This window comes from Cetorhinus maximus, chromosome 15 (assembly GCF_964194155.1).
Source record: "Cetorhinus maximus chromosome 15, sCetMax3.hap1.1, whole genome shotgun sequence".
NCBI classification, from domain to species: Eukaryota; Metazoa; Chordata; class Chondrichthyes; order Lamniformes; family Cetorhinidae; genus Cetorhinus; species Cetorhinus maximus.
The window spans coordinates 82,000,094-82,017,724 of record NC_135893.1 but is presented as its reverse complement, the minus strand read 5'-3'; the positions used below and the strand labels follow the sequence as shown (position 1 = coordinate 82,017,724).

The window sequence follows — 17,631 nt, the reverse complement described above, 5'->3', positions numbered from 1 at the left end:
TTCCCTAGTTATGGGAAAGATGCCAGAGGGTTGGAGGGTGGCAAATGTGATATCTGTTCAAGAAAGGTTGTAAAGACATCCTAGTTACACAGGTCAGTCAGTTTAACAAGAATGGTGGGTAAGGTTTTAGAAACAATAATCAAAGGGAAAAAAAATTAACATGCATTTGGGGGAGGTTTGTGTTAACTAAGGAGAGCCAGCATGGATTTGTAAAAGACATATATTGAATTAGCCAAGCACTAGAATTTTTTGATGAAGTAACAGAAAGTTGATGAAAGGAATGCATTGGATTTCGAGAAAGCATTTGACAAAATACCACCAAAAAAGGCTAATTAACAAAATTGTGGCATAGAGTAGGAAGGTCAGTATGAGGTGGATAAAAAAAAATTGGCCAAGGACAGAAAATAAAAAAGTTGTAGTAAATGCTTGTTTTTCAGACAGAAGAATGGTAGACAGTTGTGTTCCCCAAGGGTCAGTGATAGGACCACTGCTTTTGTGATCCATGTATTCTAATATTCACATCATTTATAGAGTAAAATTTCAAAATTTGCTGATGATACAAAACCTGGAGGGATGGTAAACATTAAGTATGAAATAAATTAACTGCAATAGGCACAGGGTAGCAGAACGGGTAGAATTTAATACAGAGAAGCATGAGGTGATGCACTTTGACAAAAGGAATAGGGAGAGTCACAACTCCATACAGCATTCAGGGACAGGGGAACTTGGGGGTGCATGTGCATAGATCTTTGAAGGTGGCTGGACTATTGAAAGTAGTTAGCAAAGTATATGGGATCTTGAGCTTCATAGAGGTATCGAGTACAAAAGCAGGGATGTTATGCCGAACCTTTATCAGAATGGTTCCGGGGTGAGGTACTTTAGCTTTAAAGGTTAGGTTGGAGAGGCTGCAGTTGTTCTCCTTAGAGCAGAGGAGATTGGGGAGAGATGTATACAGAATTGACAGGTTTGGAAAAGTCAGACAAGAAAAACTTTCCCATTAGCTGATAGCACAAGATTTTGAGCAAGAATTGCAGGGGTCAAGAGGGAAATAATTTTTTTTTTTTGTAAATATACAGCCAGTGGTAATGACCTGAAAAACTGCCCACAAGGCTGGTGGAATCAGAGTGTCAATAATGTCAAAAGGAAATTGAATGAGCATTTGAAGGAAATAAACTTGCAGAACCTTGAGGATAGAGTGGAGGAATGGAATTGACTGAATTGCTCTACAGAGTCAGTGCAGGTTCAATGGGAAAAAATGACCTCCTCTATGCCGTAAATGACCCTATTTTGATTGTCAAGATATTTCATACTCAAATTAGTCTACATCATGGACCTTACTGCAAAGTCCTCCATTCAATTTTGCTGACCATTTTAAATTCATGACCATGGTCAATAACTAACCTCAGGAAATAGTTTTTCTTAATTCACTCTATTAAGGCTTCAGAATTTTAACTTTTAAATCTCTTGCTTTCTCTGCCAAGTGAAAATAATTCTACTACTTAAATTCCCTCTTCGAATATGGTTCATTAGCATAAGCAAAGTCAATCAATGCAGTGCGCTCTATGGCTTTTGTAATGACTCCCTAAAAGGGACATAGCATTCTCACCTACTTATTGTATAAGGTTTGTTACCTCTTTGCTCATGCGCTCTTATGCCTCTATTTCTAAAGCCCAAAATACAATTAGCCTTTTTAGTACTATAATCTACCTGCACTCCCACTTTCAAGCAAGTGAAAGACAAGTGATCCAGATGCCCAAGTGTACATCAGCTACACATTAGAACAAGTGGATGCAGCACTAAATCCTGGGGTACACCACTTCCAACTTTCCTTGCTGTCTCCTTTCTCCTCTAAACCGTTTCAGTGGTCCCAGACCAATTCTCAACACATCTGTATCCCACCGCAGCAAGGGCCACACACTTCCACTTGTGTCATCTAGCTCTGCCTATCCACTGCATAGGACCTTCACCCATGCCTTTTTCACCTCCAGGTGCAATTACTGCACTGTCCTCTCAGCTATCCTTGCACCCCGCTGCCAATTATCCACCTGAGAGTTCAAAACACCTGCCACATCTATGTGTTGCATTTCAATGGCATACATCAAGTTCCTGTTTAAAATAAATATGTAGACCAGGTATCCTGTAACTAAAATTTAAAATCGCAGGCATGGGACACTGCTGTTTTGACTGAATTTAATTCATAATAGACTGATTATACAAAAAGGTAGGAATCATAAATACACTTCTGCATATTAACATTTATAAGCACGGACCAAAAGAGGCTCATTTTAAACTGCTGCACAGAAATGTGCCATATTTGCTATTTCAGCACTATAACATGCTTGGCTCAGATAGACAGTAGGAAACTAGACACTGCACAGTACATTATCATCTATGTGCTAGTATACAAACCTTGTTTGTGAAGTACTCGTGCTAATAGTAAGGCAGCTGTAGCTGTCATAGCAGGCGAATAAACAGAGATGTCTGTATACAGTAGTGAAAGTTCACAGATGTAGTTAAAGAGATGCATGGTGCGTCTTTCCAGTGGAGAAATTGCTAATAGTACTTCTGCATAATCCAGAATGGTAGGTATCTGCAAAAAAGAATCTACATGAACTATGCACTGCATTTTAATACAAATCAACATTTTTGCACACACTAGAATATAAGTCAAACAGGGAAAAAAAGCATGTAACTCTCCAATCTCCATAAACCAACAGTCAAAAATGCAATGTTCTATGAATGAGACATAGGGAAGCACAGGAGACCAAATCCTTGGCTACTCCCTTTTTAAAGGAACCATTCCTAGCACCTGCTTGTTATCTTATGACATAACTGTCAAAAGAACAGAACTGCAAACAGAAACTCCCACCCATGTCCCCTTGACTGTACAGTGAGTTTAACCACCCTCCCCATCTCAACCACCATAAAACTTGAAAAATATCCACAACTGTACAGCACACTGTGGAACACAATTGCCTACAAATCACACAACATCCTGATGCAAAGCCAAAATACTGCAGATATTTGAAATCTGAACTAAAACTAAAAAAGCTAGAAATGTTCTTGCGAAAGGTTATAGACCTGAAATGTTAACTTTTCTCTCTCTACAAATACTGCCAGACTTGCTCAGCACAGCCAATATCCTGGCTTGGATATAACTTAGTGTTCCTTCAACAGCTGAATTAACATCCTGCAGTTCTCTAGCACACTTGTGAGAGCACCATTACCATGATGGTCAAGGCAGATCAACACCTCCTTACCAACTAAGAATGCAGGAATTTATTGCCAATCTCAAGAATAAATAAAGTTTGGTGGAACTTTCCCTGGTGATTCTGGTCTTGCCACAACACTACCCAGTGTATTAACTACTTTATTAAAAAAAGAGTTTGTTTCTAAGAAAACAATTGCAAAGTGTGTGTCCATCACCAGCTGTGTCACATTGTCCCTTCCTAATATCATTTACTTATTGGGTAGTAAAGATGTGCTCTAGTTAGCAGGGGAGACTAGGTCTTATGGAAATGCCCTGTGGGATCAAATACAAGAATATCTAGTGTGGACTTGGAAAATTTGTACCATTTAGTGAAAATTATTCAGTTTAAGAAATTGCAATGCCCAAGTTTGTTTTGTTAAATCTACTATTGTATTTTAACCATTGTAAGAAAATGTCACCGTGTTCAGATCTACATGACCCTTGTAATCACTTACTTTAATTTTTCCTCGAAGTGCAGAAATGATCTCTCCCATCATTCGCACTAGATCCTCATATTTGTATGTATTGTCTGTAAGCCAGACAGCTTCACGAATTGTCAGGATCTCTTTACTAATAAACCTATGGAGGAGTATATCAAAATGAAAAATCTGTAAAGCCTTAGAACCAAATAGCCCAAAATGCACTTGTTTTAGAAATAAAAAAGTCCTATTCAGCTTATGCTGTTTCAACCTTACCGTGTACAAATAACCATACAAGCTATCCCTAATAGCTGGAGTCGGCCTCTGGGTACAGAGCGCAGCATCAGGTACCGATCCACATTTGCCACTGTGACATGTAAGCACAAGCTGGAAAAATCCTTCATGCTGGTCACCTCCACTAACCAATCAATTAGAATATATCTGTAGAGATGGAGAGTTTAGTTACACCACAGCCATTTCAGTAGCTTTAAAAATCATTTGGTTCTACAAGCTTCCATTAAATCACAAAATGGCAAAATTATCATGGTAGATCTATAGATAGGGCTATTAGTCAGTAATTGCTAATTGAGCATGAGACCACCCTCAACCTCCAATCCATTGCAACCAACTTTATTACATATCAGCTGGCTGAGCTGCAAAGGCACAAAAGTCCCTAAAAATTTAAATTGGTCAGCTTGCTTTAAGTTCATCACAAACTTGATGCATATAAATTAATCATAGTTTAAAGAAAGCCTTTTCCTTCCAGAAAAAATTCGGAGTTAGTAATTAGTTATTTCATGACTTCATTCTTCCCATCTGGTGGTTAAGAATCCAATGCAACAGCCAGTAATAGGGCTGGACTTCAAGTTGCATTAAAGGGGTTTCAATAAAACACAAGGTAAGGCAAGAAAGAACAAAATTAAATATATAATATCCTCAAGTCATAACTGGTCTATTCCAACTTCATTTGTCCATTGTTGATCCATATCACTGGATATCCTTACATAAAAACAATATCTGATCACCTCTGTCTTAAATTAACTCAGCATCCATAACCTATTGGAGAAGTATGTTCCAGATTCTCATTACCATTTTGGTGAAAGAATGCTTCCTGATTGTACTCCAGAATGGCCTAATTTCAAGATTGTGCCTCCTTGTTCTGGATTCCACAACAGAGGAAATAGCTACTCTGCGTCTGCTCTATTAAATCTATTTATCATTCAACACCTCAATTAGAGGACGTGCAAATTCATGAGTGCTTCTTATTCTTTGGTCTGAATGCAGCATAAATGTCTCCATAGGCTGGTTGGGCTGAATGGCCTGCTCCTGTATTGCATATTCTAGATCAGGTTTCAATCTTACAAACAAGGGAACACAAATTAAGTTAATGCAACCCGTCCTCAATTTAACCTTTTCAGTCCTGGCACCATTTTGTCCTGCAACCCCTCCCTCAAAGGCCAGTATATCCTTCCTGAGAAGCAGTGCTCAGAACTGATACAATCATTTAGATGGGGGTCAAGTACCAAACTATTCAGATCAGATTTCGGGCTTGATTTTGTGCACAATTCCCATCAACAAATTTTAATAGATTGAAAATATTTGCACATTTACCTCATTGTGTCATTCATGCCCTTTTGCACTTGGAACATTTTCTGTTTGTAAGAAGGATGGGAAGACTGAAAAATTTGGGCCACAAACTCTTTCGAAGCTATAGACTTCATACCCAACAGGTTGGCATTTCCACAGGCTTTCGCTAATGTTACCTGAAATAACAATTTTTTTATCAAATACATGTTTGAGCATAGCTTCAAAATTATTGCAAGTAAAAGGTACATCCTTTAGTTTTGTTAAGCACAGCTACTAGAACACAAAGTCAGAGACAGGCCAATCTGCATCGGATGTTAGAGGATTTAAGACAGAAAAAAGCCACTTGGACCAACCACTGTTTTGGAATTTACCCTCCACAAGAGGAGTAGTCTATTCCATGTTCTACTCTGTTCCCAACATCCCTCACTACCAACCATCTATATCACCCATTTTTAAAGGCAGTCATGATCGCTGCTTCACTCAACTCTGGTGAAGACCTATGGTGAGAGTCATATGGACTTGAAACGTTAACTGTCTTTCTTTCCACAGATGCTGTCAGACCTGCTGAGTTTTTCCAACATTTTTTGTTTTTGTACAAGTCTTAGATTTTGGCAGAGTCTTTAAACAAGAACAGTTTGTACATTTTCCTGTTTAGTGCATTCAGCACCTTAATTCTCATACTGTCCTGAGGTTACCTACTCAACTCAACTGCTATGAAATGAATGGGACAATGCCACCTCTCTGTTTCCACCCACATCCCTAAATTCCATACCATTCACTGAAACCACTGTCAGAGATCCACCCAAGGTACAGTTTGTGACATTGCTGGAAATCACAGATGGTAGAGGCAATGGTATCTTTTGAGGAGAACTTGCTAGCCAGGATTCTCACTTAGAATGGACATTCCCAGAATCACACCAAGTGTTTGATGTTTTTCAGCATTGCCTATCTTGCTAACTGAACAGGCTCTCACTGTGAAAGGGGAACTCAAGTCAGCTACAAGTTTTGAATTTCAGGCCACATTACACTCCTGCCATCCAGACGTAGTACACCCTTTGAGAAGTTCTCCCACACCATATAGAATACCAAAGGTTTCCAAACCCATTTGACTGATATCACTTAAGGGACCGTCAAAAGAAAAGGTGCCCATCACCAGTGAAGATTTAAGTATAAAACCAGCACACAGGTATTTTAGTTTTTTTTTTATTTCCAACCCTGCTCATCCTACATAATTGAATGGAATTTAATCAGGCAACAGGGTGCCATATTTGGCACAGGTTATGAGCCCTAAACAGTAACTCCCCAACTAAAACAACACTTCCTACATTGATAGATATTGCCGTGGGCTTCAAAAGCCAAAAGGACAATCCAAAATTTAACTTGTCTATTGGAGGCTCTGGTCAGCTATGGTAAAGGAAATCAAATTATTACACCTGTTGCACATACCTGTGCTTCCCAGCATCCTTTAGTTGCACAATCCCTGAGTTTCCTAAGGCTCTGAAGATACCTGCCAGGATCAGCCACCTAACAAAAAAAGTCATGAAAATTTAACAACATTAAACATTTCAGGCTAGCATAAGGAACATGACTCAAAATGCACTTCACAAACAAATCTTTTGTAAATGTAGAAAAGATTAAAGGACCTGATCCAGGGTACAGAGCTTAAAAAGAGAAAATCAAAATGCTTAACTTCAATCCCTTAATCCCATCAGCCTTTCCTTGTCATTAAGGTTTACATACTTCCATATGTCCCACTTAACTCTTCAAACTACTGACCAAAACAATAAGTACTTTCTAAACTTATGGAATATGTGAATTCATTCAACACATTGAAAGTTATGTCTAATCCATGATTAACTATACAGTACTCTTGGTTTCACGGATTGCTGTTTAAAACTTCTTACCCAGAAGTTAGGTAATTCTGGCTGCATCAATGATTGGGAGCCATCCCACACATCCTATGGCAGCTTCACTGAATATAACAGAGCCACAATTTTGGACTAACCAGAAAGCAGATATGCAACTGTACAAATCTACAAAATACTTGACTGGTTATACCAAGGTATAAGGTCCAAATTGGGACCATAATTCTAGGATTTCTTAACTGCCGTAAAATATTGAATAAATAAACTCATTTGGAGGTTCTCAGAAACCTGCTTATTCAAAGCCAACAGGGTTGCCACCAAACTACAATGCTTCAAGTGGTAGAACCACTCCAGTCCCTTGTAAGGTAGAGGTGACAATAGCAGGGAAAATGAGTTGGGAGATCCCAGGAGAAGGAAGAGAAGCTACAACCCTCAAAGTTCACTGATCTAAAGACTCTTATTCGTGGGGCTTCGCCTTCATCAGCACCCCCACCCCCCCACCACCCCCCCAAAAAAAATTGAAATGTCGCTTTGGGACCTGATGATGCACTCCAGCCCCCACAATGCCCATCGGTCACAGAAGGCTTCAATAGTGTACCAGTGGACACTACGTGCTCCCTCTCCAGGAACACCCAGGCACAAATGTAGCCACTGAAGAGGGGCAGACAGTCGAACTGAAAGACACTCTCAACTGCCCGTTGCCTGGACCTGTTAATGGCCATCTTGGCCAGGCCCAGCAGCAGACTATGAAAAAAGTGCATCTGCCTCTTTTGTGGGTAATCATTCAGCCAACGTCTTCTCCCCGTCGGGAATTGAACAGTGGTCTCATGCGTGACAGCTGTACTAATGAGGAGCTGTCCCCTATTTATATGTGTTCCAAGTACTTAATTAAACAATGCCCTTCACCTTTGTATATTGTGTACAATATAATTAACATGCTATTAACTAGATGGATAGAAACTAGCACCATCAATCTTTCTGGAGGTGTCAGCTGTGGCTCAGTTCATAGCACCCTCGCCTTTGAATCAGAGGGTTGTGGGTTCATGTCCCACTCCCGGAAACCAAGAACTGTGATTGAACTCGAAAGAAGTTGCAATCTGTGACTGTTGGTAACTCGAAAGAGTTTCCATGAATGATTATAGAGGTGTCAGCTGTGGATCAGTTCATAGCACCCTCGCCTTTGAATCAGAGGGTTGTGGGTTCATGTCCCACTCCCGGAAACCAAGAACTGTGATTGTACTCAAAAAGAGTTGCAACCTGTGACTGTTGATAACTCGAACGAGTATCAATCTTTCTAGGAGCTCAACAAGCTGCTGGGCGGGGTCACCATCGCCCAGGGTGGGATCCTGCCCAACATCCAGGCTGTGCTGCTGCCCAAGAAAACCGGACACCCCAGCAAGGTTTACGCCTGAAGAGGCAACACCGGAAAAACATCAATCTTTCTAGCTCAAAAATCTTAATGGAGGCCTCGAACAAAGCACATCAGTTGAGCCAAAGCAAATTACTTCTTGAAAGGCTGGGTTTTTAAAAAAAAAATCATTTAAGAATTTTCAGTCAAATCCACAGCATATGCCGAATGTTGGAATAGCAAAGAATGTTTCAGAAGACTCAAACAGCAAATCTAAACTTACTGCTTCTTTGTGGTTTGCCTCCCACAAGTGGTAAGAGCTTGATAAGCATCCATGACTGGAAGATTCTTCAAACATTGCTACAGCCTGTTTCTGTTTCTCTTCATCCTAAATTTAAGTAAAAACTCAGTTAAATAATAGTTCAAATTTTGGGTGTGCTATATAACTCAGTTAAGTAGTAAAACTTCCTAAAATATTTCACAGCAGTGATTTTAAAAAATGACATCAAGCCATATAAAGAGGCATCAGGACAAGTGGTCAAAAGCTTGGTCATAGGTGATAGGTTTTAAAGAAAGTCTTAAAAAGGAGAGGCAGAGGGGTTTAGGGAGTGAATTCCAGAGCTTTAAGTCTAAGCAGTTGAAGGCACAGCTGCCAAAAGTGGAGCAAAGAAAACTGGGGATGTGTACAGGCCAGAATTGGAGAAATGCAAAGATTTGAGAGAGTTCATAGCTGGAAGTGGGATTAAGTGTGATTGCACATTTATTTACCACAATACAAACCTCAAAGAGGCTGAGAACTTTGGCCAAACAGTAGGTTAATGAAGACTTCTTAGCCTAGAAAATGAAAAACACAAGTTGAGTTGGAAAAACATACCCAGTTTTGTTACAAATAATTCAATGCACAGGGTCAATATTTTATGAATAGCAGCAAGGTTATTCTAACCAAGGCAAGGGGCCAGATCTTCCGGTCAGCAAGCAGGGGAGCGGGGCCCACTTGCCGACGTGTAAAATGACTCGGGATGACATCAGGCGGAACTCCCGACATCACCCCGCGTCATTTCCATTTTCAGATCAGCGGGGGCGCAGCAGGATCAACTGTGCGCCTGCCGACCTGTCAACAGCCTACTGGGGCTATTTAAAAAATACTTAACATAATTAATGGGCCTGCCCGTACAACCTTAAGATTGGCAGGCCAGGAGCCCTGGCGGGCTTAAGAAAAAGCATGAAACCTCATCCACAAGCAGGATGAGGTTTCATGAGGGTTTTTAAATATTTAATAAAGGTTTCACTAAAAGTAATGGACGTGTCCTAACTCATGTGACATGGTCATATGAGGGGACATGCCAGGGAAATTTTGTTTGTCTCTTTAACATTTTTAAATTTGGAGCCGATCTCCCTGAGGCAGCACCTAGCCTCAGGGAGATCAGTGCGCTCTTTTGCGCTTCCTGGCGGATGTCACGCTGGGCAGGTCTTAAATGACCCACCTATGTAAAATGGCTGCATGCCCCCGATTGGGGTACGCCGATCGGAGGCATGCCTGCCTGCGCCTGCACTTAAAATTTTTCCCAAGGGGGTATTCAACCATCCGTATGCTTTTACATAAGGGTGTTTTAATCAGCAAGACATTCCAGCTCCTATCAAATCTGCTTTTGCAAAGATTTTTATAGCTACATACCCAAAGTTCATCCGCTCCTGTATGCCATTTAAAATTTTACAATTTAAAAAATAATTGGCTATGAAGCACTTCAGACATCTTTGGAAAAATGAAACATGCCAAATAAACATCAATGTTGTGTTCTTGGGTCAAGGTGCATTGATGAGACAATCAATTAATATCCATTCTTACTTGTCCACAGCAAATCAAAAGGAATCAGTGTGGGATTGGAATCACACATGCAGACCATGTAGGATTTGAAATCACTGACCTAATGCCATGATCACTAGGTTACCATACCCATTTTATTCTCATGACAGAAATAAATAATACAAAAGCACAGAAATAATGGAAGACCATAAGGGTAGATAGAGTATAACCCATTTGGATATTTAAAAGCTACAAAACAATTTGACTTAGTTATCAAATGGAGATTTCCAGAAGAAAACAAAATGAACAGCAAGTACAACGTTTATCAATACAAATCCCATGAATCAGAATACCATATATAAAGCAATCTAAAAAATATTCAGATAAAATTGACCAAGATACTAAAAATATAAATATATAAACATACTTACAGACTGTAACTGGCATTCACTTTTTAAACTATTATAGACAACTGCCTTACAGCAACTCCCAGTCAGAGACCAGGGTGGTCTAATGAACAGCCAAATAAAGGGGTTAGCATCAACATTCAGACTTTCAGCCAGATTGAAGAAGTGGGAGGCCTTCAGTCCATTCACTTCAGCACGGCCTTCATCAGAAACAGAAACTGAAAAAAAAAATGCCCACGATTATTAGAGAAAAAGAAATGGCACTTGCACTAGTACATTGATAATGCACCTTATTTTATCAGACCTTCAAATTAATTTGCTAAGTGTCTTGTTATTTAATTTCAAATCCTTCTAAAGAAAGCATTCATTCAATCTAAACATCTAAATAAAACTCAATTACTTCAAAAGAGCAAGTGCTGTCTGTTCCACACTAAATTGCATCACTCTAAAAAGTATCTAATTTTTTTCTTTTAAATCTTTCATGGGATCTGGGAGGCACTGGCAAGGTCAGCATCTGTACCCAATCCCTAACTGCCCTTGAGAAAGTGGTATTTAGCTGTCATCTTGAATCGTCCATGTAATGTAGGTACACCCAGTGTTAGGGAGGGAGTTCCAGAATTTTGACCCAGTGACAGTAAAGGAATGGTGATGTGTATCCAAGTCATGATGGTGTGTGACTTGCAGGTGGTGGTGTTCCCATGTGACTGCTGTCCTTGTAGGTGGTAAAGATTGAGAGTTTGGGAGGTGCCGAAGGAGCCTTGACTAGTTGCTGCAGTGAACCTGTAGATGGTAAACACTGCTGCCAGTCTGTGCTGGTGGCAGAGGGAGTGAATGTTTAAGAACATAAGAAATAGGGAGAGTAGGCCATTTGGTCCCTCAAGCCTGCTCACCATTCAATACAATCATGGCTGATCTTCTATAATCAACTCTACTTAAGGGGGTGGGTGGGGTGCCAATCAAAGACCCTACTTTGTCCTGGATGGTGTCAAGCTTCTTGAAGTTTGACAGAGCTGCACTCATCCAGGCAAACAGACAGTATTCCATCATACTCCTAACTTGTGTCTTGAAAATGGCAGACAGGCCGTGGGGTCAGAAGTGAGTTAGTGATTGATATTTGGCTTTAAGTACGACATACATAAATCAGATTTTGAGCTTCTATTCCATTATTTTACACTCCAGATGGCCTTCCCTTACCACTAGGATGCAGACAACCAGCTTAGGCACAAGATGACCAACAACGGTAACTAGGCCACTCCTTAAAAAGAACATGTAATTTGCTACAAGGTGACAGCTCAAATATTGCAGCTTCTCAAGAAAAGAGATTACAGAATTTTTGGTTATTATTTTTCACTCTATTGTGAGACAGAAATCAGCCAATACCCATGCATTTGATGGAGGAAAGGGAGATGGCAAGTAATTGGGCAGCACTCACTGCAGTGGCACATTTTCTACATAAGTATTCCTTTTTTAAAAAAAGTACACAGAATACCCAGTGACTTGTGAAATAGCTGCATTGATATTTTATTTGAAGTGACATATGTATATACCAGTGAACCACATGTGGCACATTTAGCAATTTCACAAATGTTAGCAGATCTTCTGGACCAGGGTCCACAATCACTCTCTAGCTGAAGAGCCTTTTTTAAAAATTTGCCTGAAATAAATACTATTGGGAGCTGCAAGATGAAAAGCAATTAAAAAATGAAGCAGGAGAAAAAAAATTGTATGGAGAATCTAAGAAACGTTATGCACTTAATTGATGTCGTAAAAAGTCATTTGCTTTTAACTTCTCTCTAAGAATGGCCACAGTTATGAATTTCATGTAATTTTACTCTTGTATATGGGTCAGGCAAAAATTCAGTTCCTACAATCCAGGAATAGGTAAAAACAGTTATTTTATTTTAGAAGTTGAATCCTGATGCTACCCAATTCTTAAATTTGTCTTCAACTTTATCAACTTTTTCTTGGAGAATCATAACAGCACATTTTCTTTCTCTCAGTGGATATTTTCAGCTAAGGTTTCGAGCCTGCTAACAATTGCAGGGCAGTATTTGATTTTTTAATCATGAAACATTTCATCCCATATCATACCATACACAAGTCACGTCTGGCTTGGTAGCAAATAAAATCTTGTTATCTCAGCAAGGGAGACACATCCTGTGCGCGATATTTCACCTAATATTTATACAATTTAGTAATTTCTAGCATTAAATAATTGTCAATGCTAAATTCTTTAAAATCAACGAATAGCAACATAAGATAAACTGTCAAAGGAGACCACCCTAAGGGTAGTTTGACTTATCTTTAAGACCACAATTACCATATATTTTCCAAAATGATCCCTAAAAATGCTATTTTGAAGCCAGACAGCATAGAACTAAATTTGGTTAAGCAATTAATAACTCAATAAGGTAGATGACGTTGTTGTCTGGTTCTTCGATTTGTAATTTTCTTGACAAATTTTTTAGGCTTTTTTCAAGATAATATAATCCAATTGGAAAAGGTTGGGAGCAACAAATGAGATGTTAAAGAGGTGCAACTCTTGAACCATGGGTTGCTGACCCCTATTCTAGACACTACACACAATAGTCACTGGATGTAATGTTTAGGTGTCAAGATACAAGGGTGTTTAACATGGTCTGTCAACTTAAGACCATCTTCCCCCTCCAGCCCACCCCCAAAATCCTTATCCTTTTCAGGCAGTTGGAAGGCGGTACATGTGGAGCACCATGCCAGGGCGGTTCCTGCCAAGGTTTTAGATTGCTTTTGACTTTAAGTGGCAGTTGAAGGAGATGGAGAGAAGGAAGCATTCTGAAAGCTTACTTTTATTTAAGCAGCACATAAGACTATTTAATGCAGCACTTTTTCCAAGCTTGTAAGGAATCTAATGGCACCCAGAGGAATACAAAGCAGCTCACCAGTGCTGTGTTTAAAAACTCTATCCTTAACTGGAGAAAAAAAAAATAGGCCAGGAAAAGTATGCAAAAGAATGAGGATCAAATCATCTCTTTCAACAGCAGTCATTTAGCAACACTACCTCCAAAACTTGGTGCTGATGTTTTGGACTAGAAACTCAACCATAGATTACAGTACAGAAACAGACTATCCAGCATAATAGAACTACACTGCTGTTTCTCACTACATGAGCCACCTAGTCTAATCGCATTGTCCTAAGTACCCAAATCACTTATTCTTTTCCAAGAAACCAACCAATTCCCTTTTAAGCGAACTTATGGACTTTGCTTCACAGGTCTATGGCAAAAAAAATCCAATTTTAAATCATCCAAGATTTCTTTGATGTTCCCTTGAATTATTTTGACTTATCTTTTTAAAAAAGCGTTGTAAGGCAACAGGATGAATACTTACGTCCTTCATTATAGAGGTAGGCTATTCCCAGCTTTACTGCAGCCTCAAAATTTCCACTTTCTGCAGCCCTAGAATAGAGGGACTCATTAGAACTGCAGCAAAGCTTTTCTTCTACCTCACCACCAAAAAAATGAAGATTTTTTTAAAAATTGCCTCTAGTTAGCTAGCTGAATAAAATAATTAAAAGTCTATATTCCCACACATTTGTAAATGAAGTTACCAGTTCAAGAAACATTGTCCAATATTACGAAAGCAATCTTCCTCATTTTTCAAGCATTCACCCTTTCATGAACGGCTGGGGGGGGGGAAGAAATAAGGGACTACCAAGGTTTTAAGAAATTCATTCTTAAAAAGCTAGGTTCTATCCCACACTCTATTAGAAATGGCACCTTTGCTCCTGAAACCGTGTGCGTAATGAGAACAATGGAACAAAAAAATAAAATCAACTGCAAGTTGGAAAAAAATTAAAAAGAAAACGGAGGTGGTTTTGTGGTGATTGAGTGGTTGTCTTCATTCGAAAGTTCAATCTAATTCTGGAAGGCCCATGTATATTTTTTATTCCTGATAATTCAAGCTGTTTTGTGCTAGTTTTACAACCACCTAGCACCAAATCCACATAGTAACAAAAGGCCAATGAAGAAATATTTGCAGATTTAGCACATTAGAGTTTACTAAAGGAATGATGTAACAAGCACATAAAATTAAGAGAAGCAGAAAGGAATAATTACATTAATGGTACCTACATCCCAACAGGACAACTAACAAGCAAGCAAACTAGGGCTAGCTGAGCCTCTGAAAATTAGTCAACCAGAAATAGCAGAGCATCTTACAAATGTACCTTTCAAACAGCCACCGATTTAATGGCGATGGCCAGATCTCCTGAAAGTTTGCATGGGCCCAAACACTAGAGTGATTATCTACAAGGGATCGGAAGTGGGAGTGCACCTGAAAGAAAGAAATACAAGATTTCAACTCTGAACATCTTAAATAATCTATATTAAAGTGGGAAGAAAATTGTAACTCAGTTTGAACACAGGCAGGCCCTGAAGTTCACTTTACTTCAGACAGAGGTTCCTTTCCCCTGAACATAACAGTTGTAATCATTCTGGATAGTTTAATTGCCTGCAATCTCAAGTAACAAGCACAAGTGTCCACTTATTTTGAGCCACTTGCCTCCAAGGCATTGGAGTATTGACTGTGCAGTCCCAGTGTGCCCAGTTTGCATTATATTTAAATATCAAATATGAACCATGCTGTCCACTGCTAGAAGTGTCCTAACCAAGGAATTCAGACAGATTTGTCAACCAATTAATTAGTGAATAAGGCACACGTCTGGTCACGTAAAAGAAACATTCACACAGTTGGTGTTTACAACAAGATAGTAGTGCTGATCTAAAATAGTGTGAAAGCACATCAGCTACATGGAGCAAGTTGTAAAAAGTCTCAATATTAAGTTAGCAATTGGTAAATATAAACAGCCTAATATGAATCCTCTGGATATGGACAGAGGTTGCAGAGCACAATGCACTGCAACAATTAAGTTGTTTGCCAGTCAGAAGAAACTGCTCATTAGCACATTTCTTAGCTAATATCACCACTGTCAACATCTCTTTGTCCTTTTGTCTATGACATCTTTTGGTTATCTCCACCTATCACTGGCCCTCTATCCAGCTCTACCTGTCCCACCCCCTTAAACCAGCTTATATTTCACCTCTTTTCTATTTTTCCTTAGTGATGAAGAGTCATTCGGACTCAAAACATTAACTGTATTCCTCTCCGCAGATGCTGTCAGACCTGCTGAGATTTTCCAGGTATTTTTGTTTTTGTTGTAGAAGAAACCGCTGTTTGTATTCCCTTGTAATAAAATAATTTGACATGGTGTGCAATACAAATAATACAATTATAACCATATCAATTTGAACTTTATTGCTTCACTGGAGGAATATCACCAATCTTGTCACACCAAGTGCATAAATGATAACTAACTCACCGCTCTGAAATGCAGGATATCCTGAGCAGGAAGGCATCCCAATACATAAAGCAGAACATCATCAGGAAGACTGAGCAGCGTCAAGACAGGTGAACGTTTCTTAATTTTCTTTTTCGTGAGTTGAGAGAAACATTTTGCGCATTTACAATGAAACACTGGAAGTAAAATAAAGTTTTAGAATGATCAAGTTAGATCTAGATTTTGTATAAGCCATCATTGCTCCACACCCACCACCCCCCTGAATCATCCTGAGGGTCGGAGATCCCCCACCACCCTTCTCCCAAGGGCTCGGAGGCCGCCTGCCCCCTTCCCCACCCACCATCCCGGGGCTCCGAGACCCCCTTCCCCGCCATCCCGGGACTCGGGGCCGCCCCCAATCCCGGGGCCCCCCTATCCACTCCTTCCCTCCCCCCCCAAAATCCCGGGGCTCAGGGCCCCCCTATCCACTCCGCCCCCCCCACTCCCCTATCCACTTCCCCCCCCACCCCAATCCCGGGGCTCAGGGCCCCCCTATCCACTCCCCCACCCCAATCCCGGGGCTCAGGGCCCACCCTATCCACTCCCCCCGCCCCCCAATCCCGGGGCTCAGGGCCCACCCTATCCACTCCCCCCGCCCCCCAATCCCGGGGCTCAGGGCCCACCCTATCCACTCCCCCCGCCCCCCAATCCCGGGGCTCAGGGCCCCCCGATTCTTTTATAAACCGCCCCCATTCCACACGCTGCTTCAGTCAAATCTTAGTCGATGAAAAAAAAAACTTACCACCCGGTTTCATCTTCAAATAATCCGCGCTCCCCCCCACTTTTTCAAACCGAGAATCGCTGGATCAACTGCTGAGTCTGAGTGTCAAGGTGTGAAGAAACCAGGTCTGGGTCACTCTCTTTCCTGGTATGAGGGTACCGTGTCTAGGTATCGCTTTCGCTCCCGGTGTTACGGGTCTCTGTGCGTTTGTATATATATATAAATGTGTCTCTTTCTGTCTATCGGCGTATGACGACTCCGCTTCTCTGCAGCTCGAGCTTTGGCCGCGGTGCTACTGAAAACCTGTACGCGCGCCCGACCGTTTCAAACTAACCTCACGTGAACCATTTTCAAAATCGCCTGCATTGATTGGATATCTTCAAGTCCCGCCCGCCCATTGGTTTTCCTACCAGTCAGTCACCAGCCTTGCCGCTCAATTCTTCATCACAATTGGTCGATTCCACATCTTTGCTGCGTCGCCAGCGTTTTTAATTGGTTCAAAAGGATGCACTTTCCAATCGAACAGCAAGCGCAACGCCCCCGGTGGGCGGGAGTGGGAGCACAGCGCCCCGGATGGGGGAAGCGCAGCGCTCCCTGTGGAGGCGAAACCGCGGTCGTCAGGAGGGGGAAGGAAGCGCAGCGGCCCCGTTGGACGGGAGGAGGAAGCGCAGCCACCCGGTGTCTGGGGACTTGAGCACAAATTGACTTTAGATAACGGGTCTTCGTGCACCCCTGTACTCTCAACAGCTGGGTCCTGTTGCTTTGGAAATAATTCCTCAACTTGTATCTGTTCACTTTTTCGAAAATGGGTGGTGGACCTCGGTTATTGCCTTTTTATTCATTCCTGGGATGTGTG

General features: G+C 40.8%; 1 protein-coding gene across 1 annotated transcript in view; it reads right to left on the bottom strand.

Moving 5' to 3' along the window:
- Window positions 1-17,060, bottom strand: part of ccnf (cyclin F) — a 40,537-nt gene extending 23,477 nt beyond the window's left edge. The window contains exons 1-12 of the mRNA XM_078558714.1: window positions 16,797-17,060; window positions 16,037-16,191; window positions 14,885-14,991; window positions 14,047-14,114; window positions 10,705-10,898; window positions 9,250-9,303; window positions 8,753-8,857; window positions 6,703-6,780; window positions 5,281-5,432; window positions 3,946-4,110; window positions 3,706-3,829; window positions 2,410-2,590 (exon numbers count right to left, since the gene is read on the bottom strand). Of these exons, the coding sequence (XP_078414840.1) occupies window positions 2,410-2,590; window positions 3,706-3,829; window positions 3,946-4,110; window positions 5,281-5,432; window positions 6,703-6,780; window positions 8,753-8,857; window positions 9,250-9,303; window positions 10,705-10,898; window positions 14,047-14,114; window positions 14,885-14,991; window positions 16,037-16,191; window positions 16,797-16,809 (1,396 nt within the window). The 5' untranslated portion in view covers window positions 16,810-17,060. The remainder of the gene's footprint in view (window positions 1-2,409; window positions 2,591-3,705; window positions 3,830-3,945; window positions 4,111-5,280; window positions 5,433-6,702; window positions 6,781-8,752; window positions 8,858-9,249; window positions 9,304-10,704; window positions 10,899-14,046; window positions 14,115-14,884; window positions 14,992-16,036; window positions 16,192-16,796) is intronic.
- Between the last annotated feature and the right edge of the window lie 571 nt (window positions 17,061-17,631).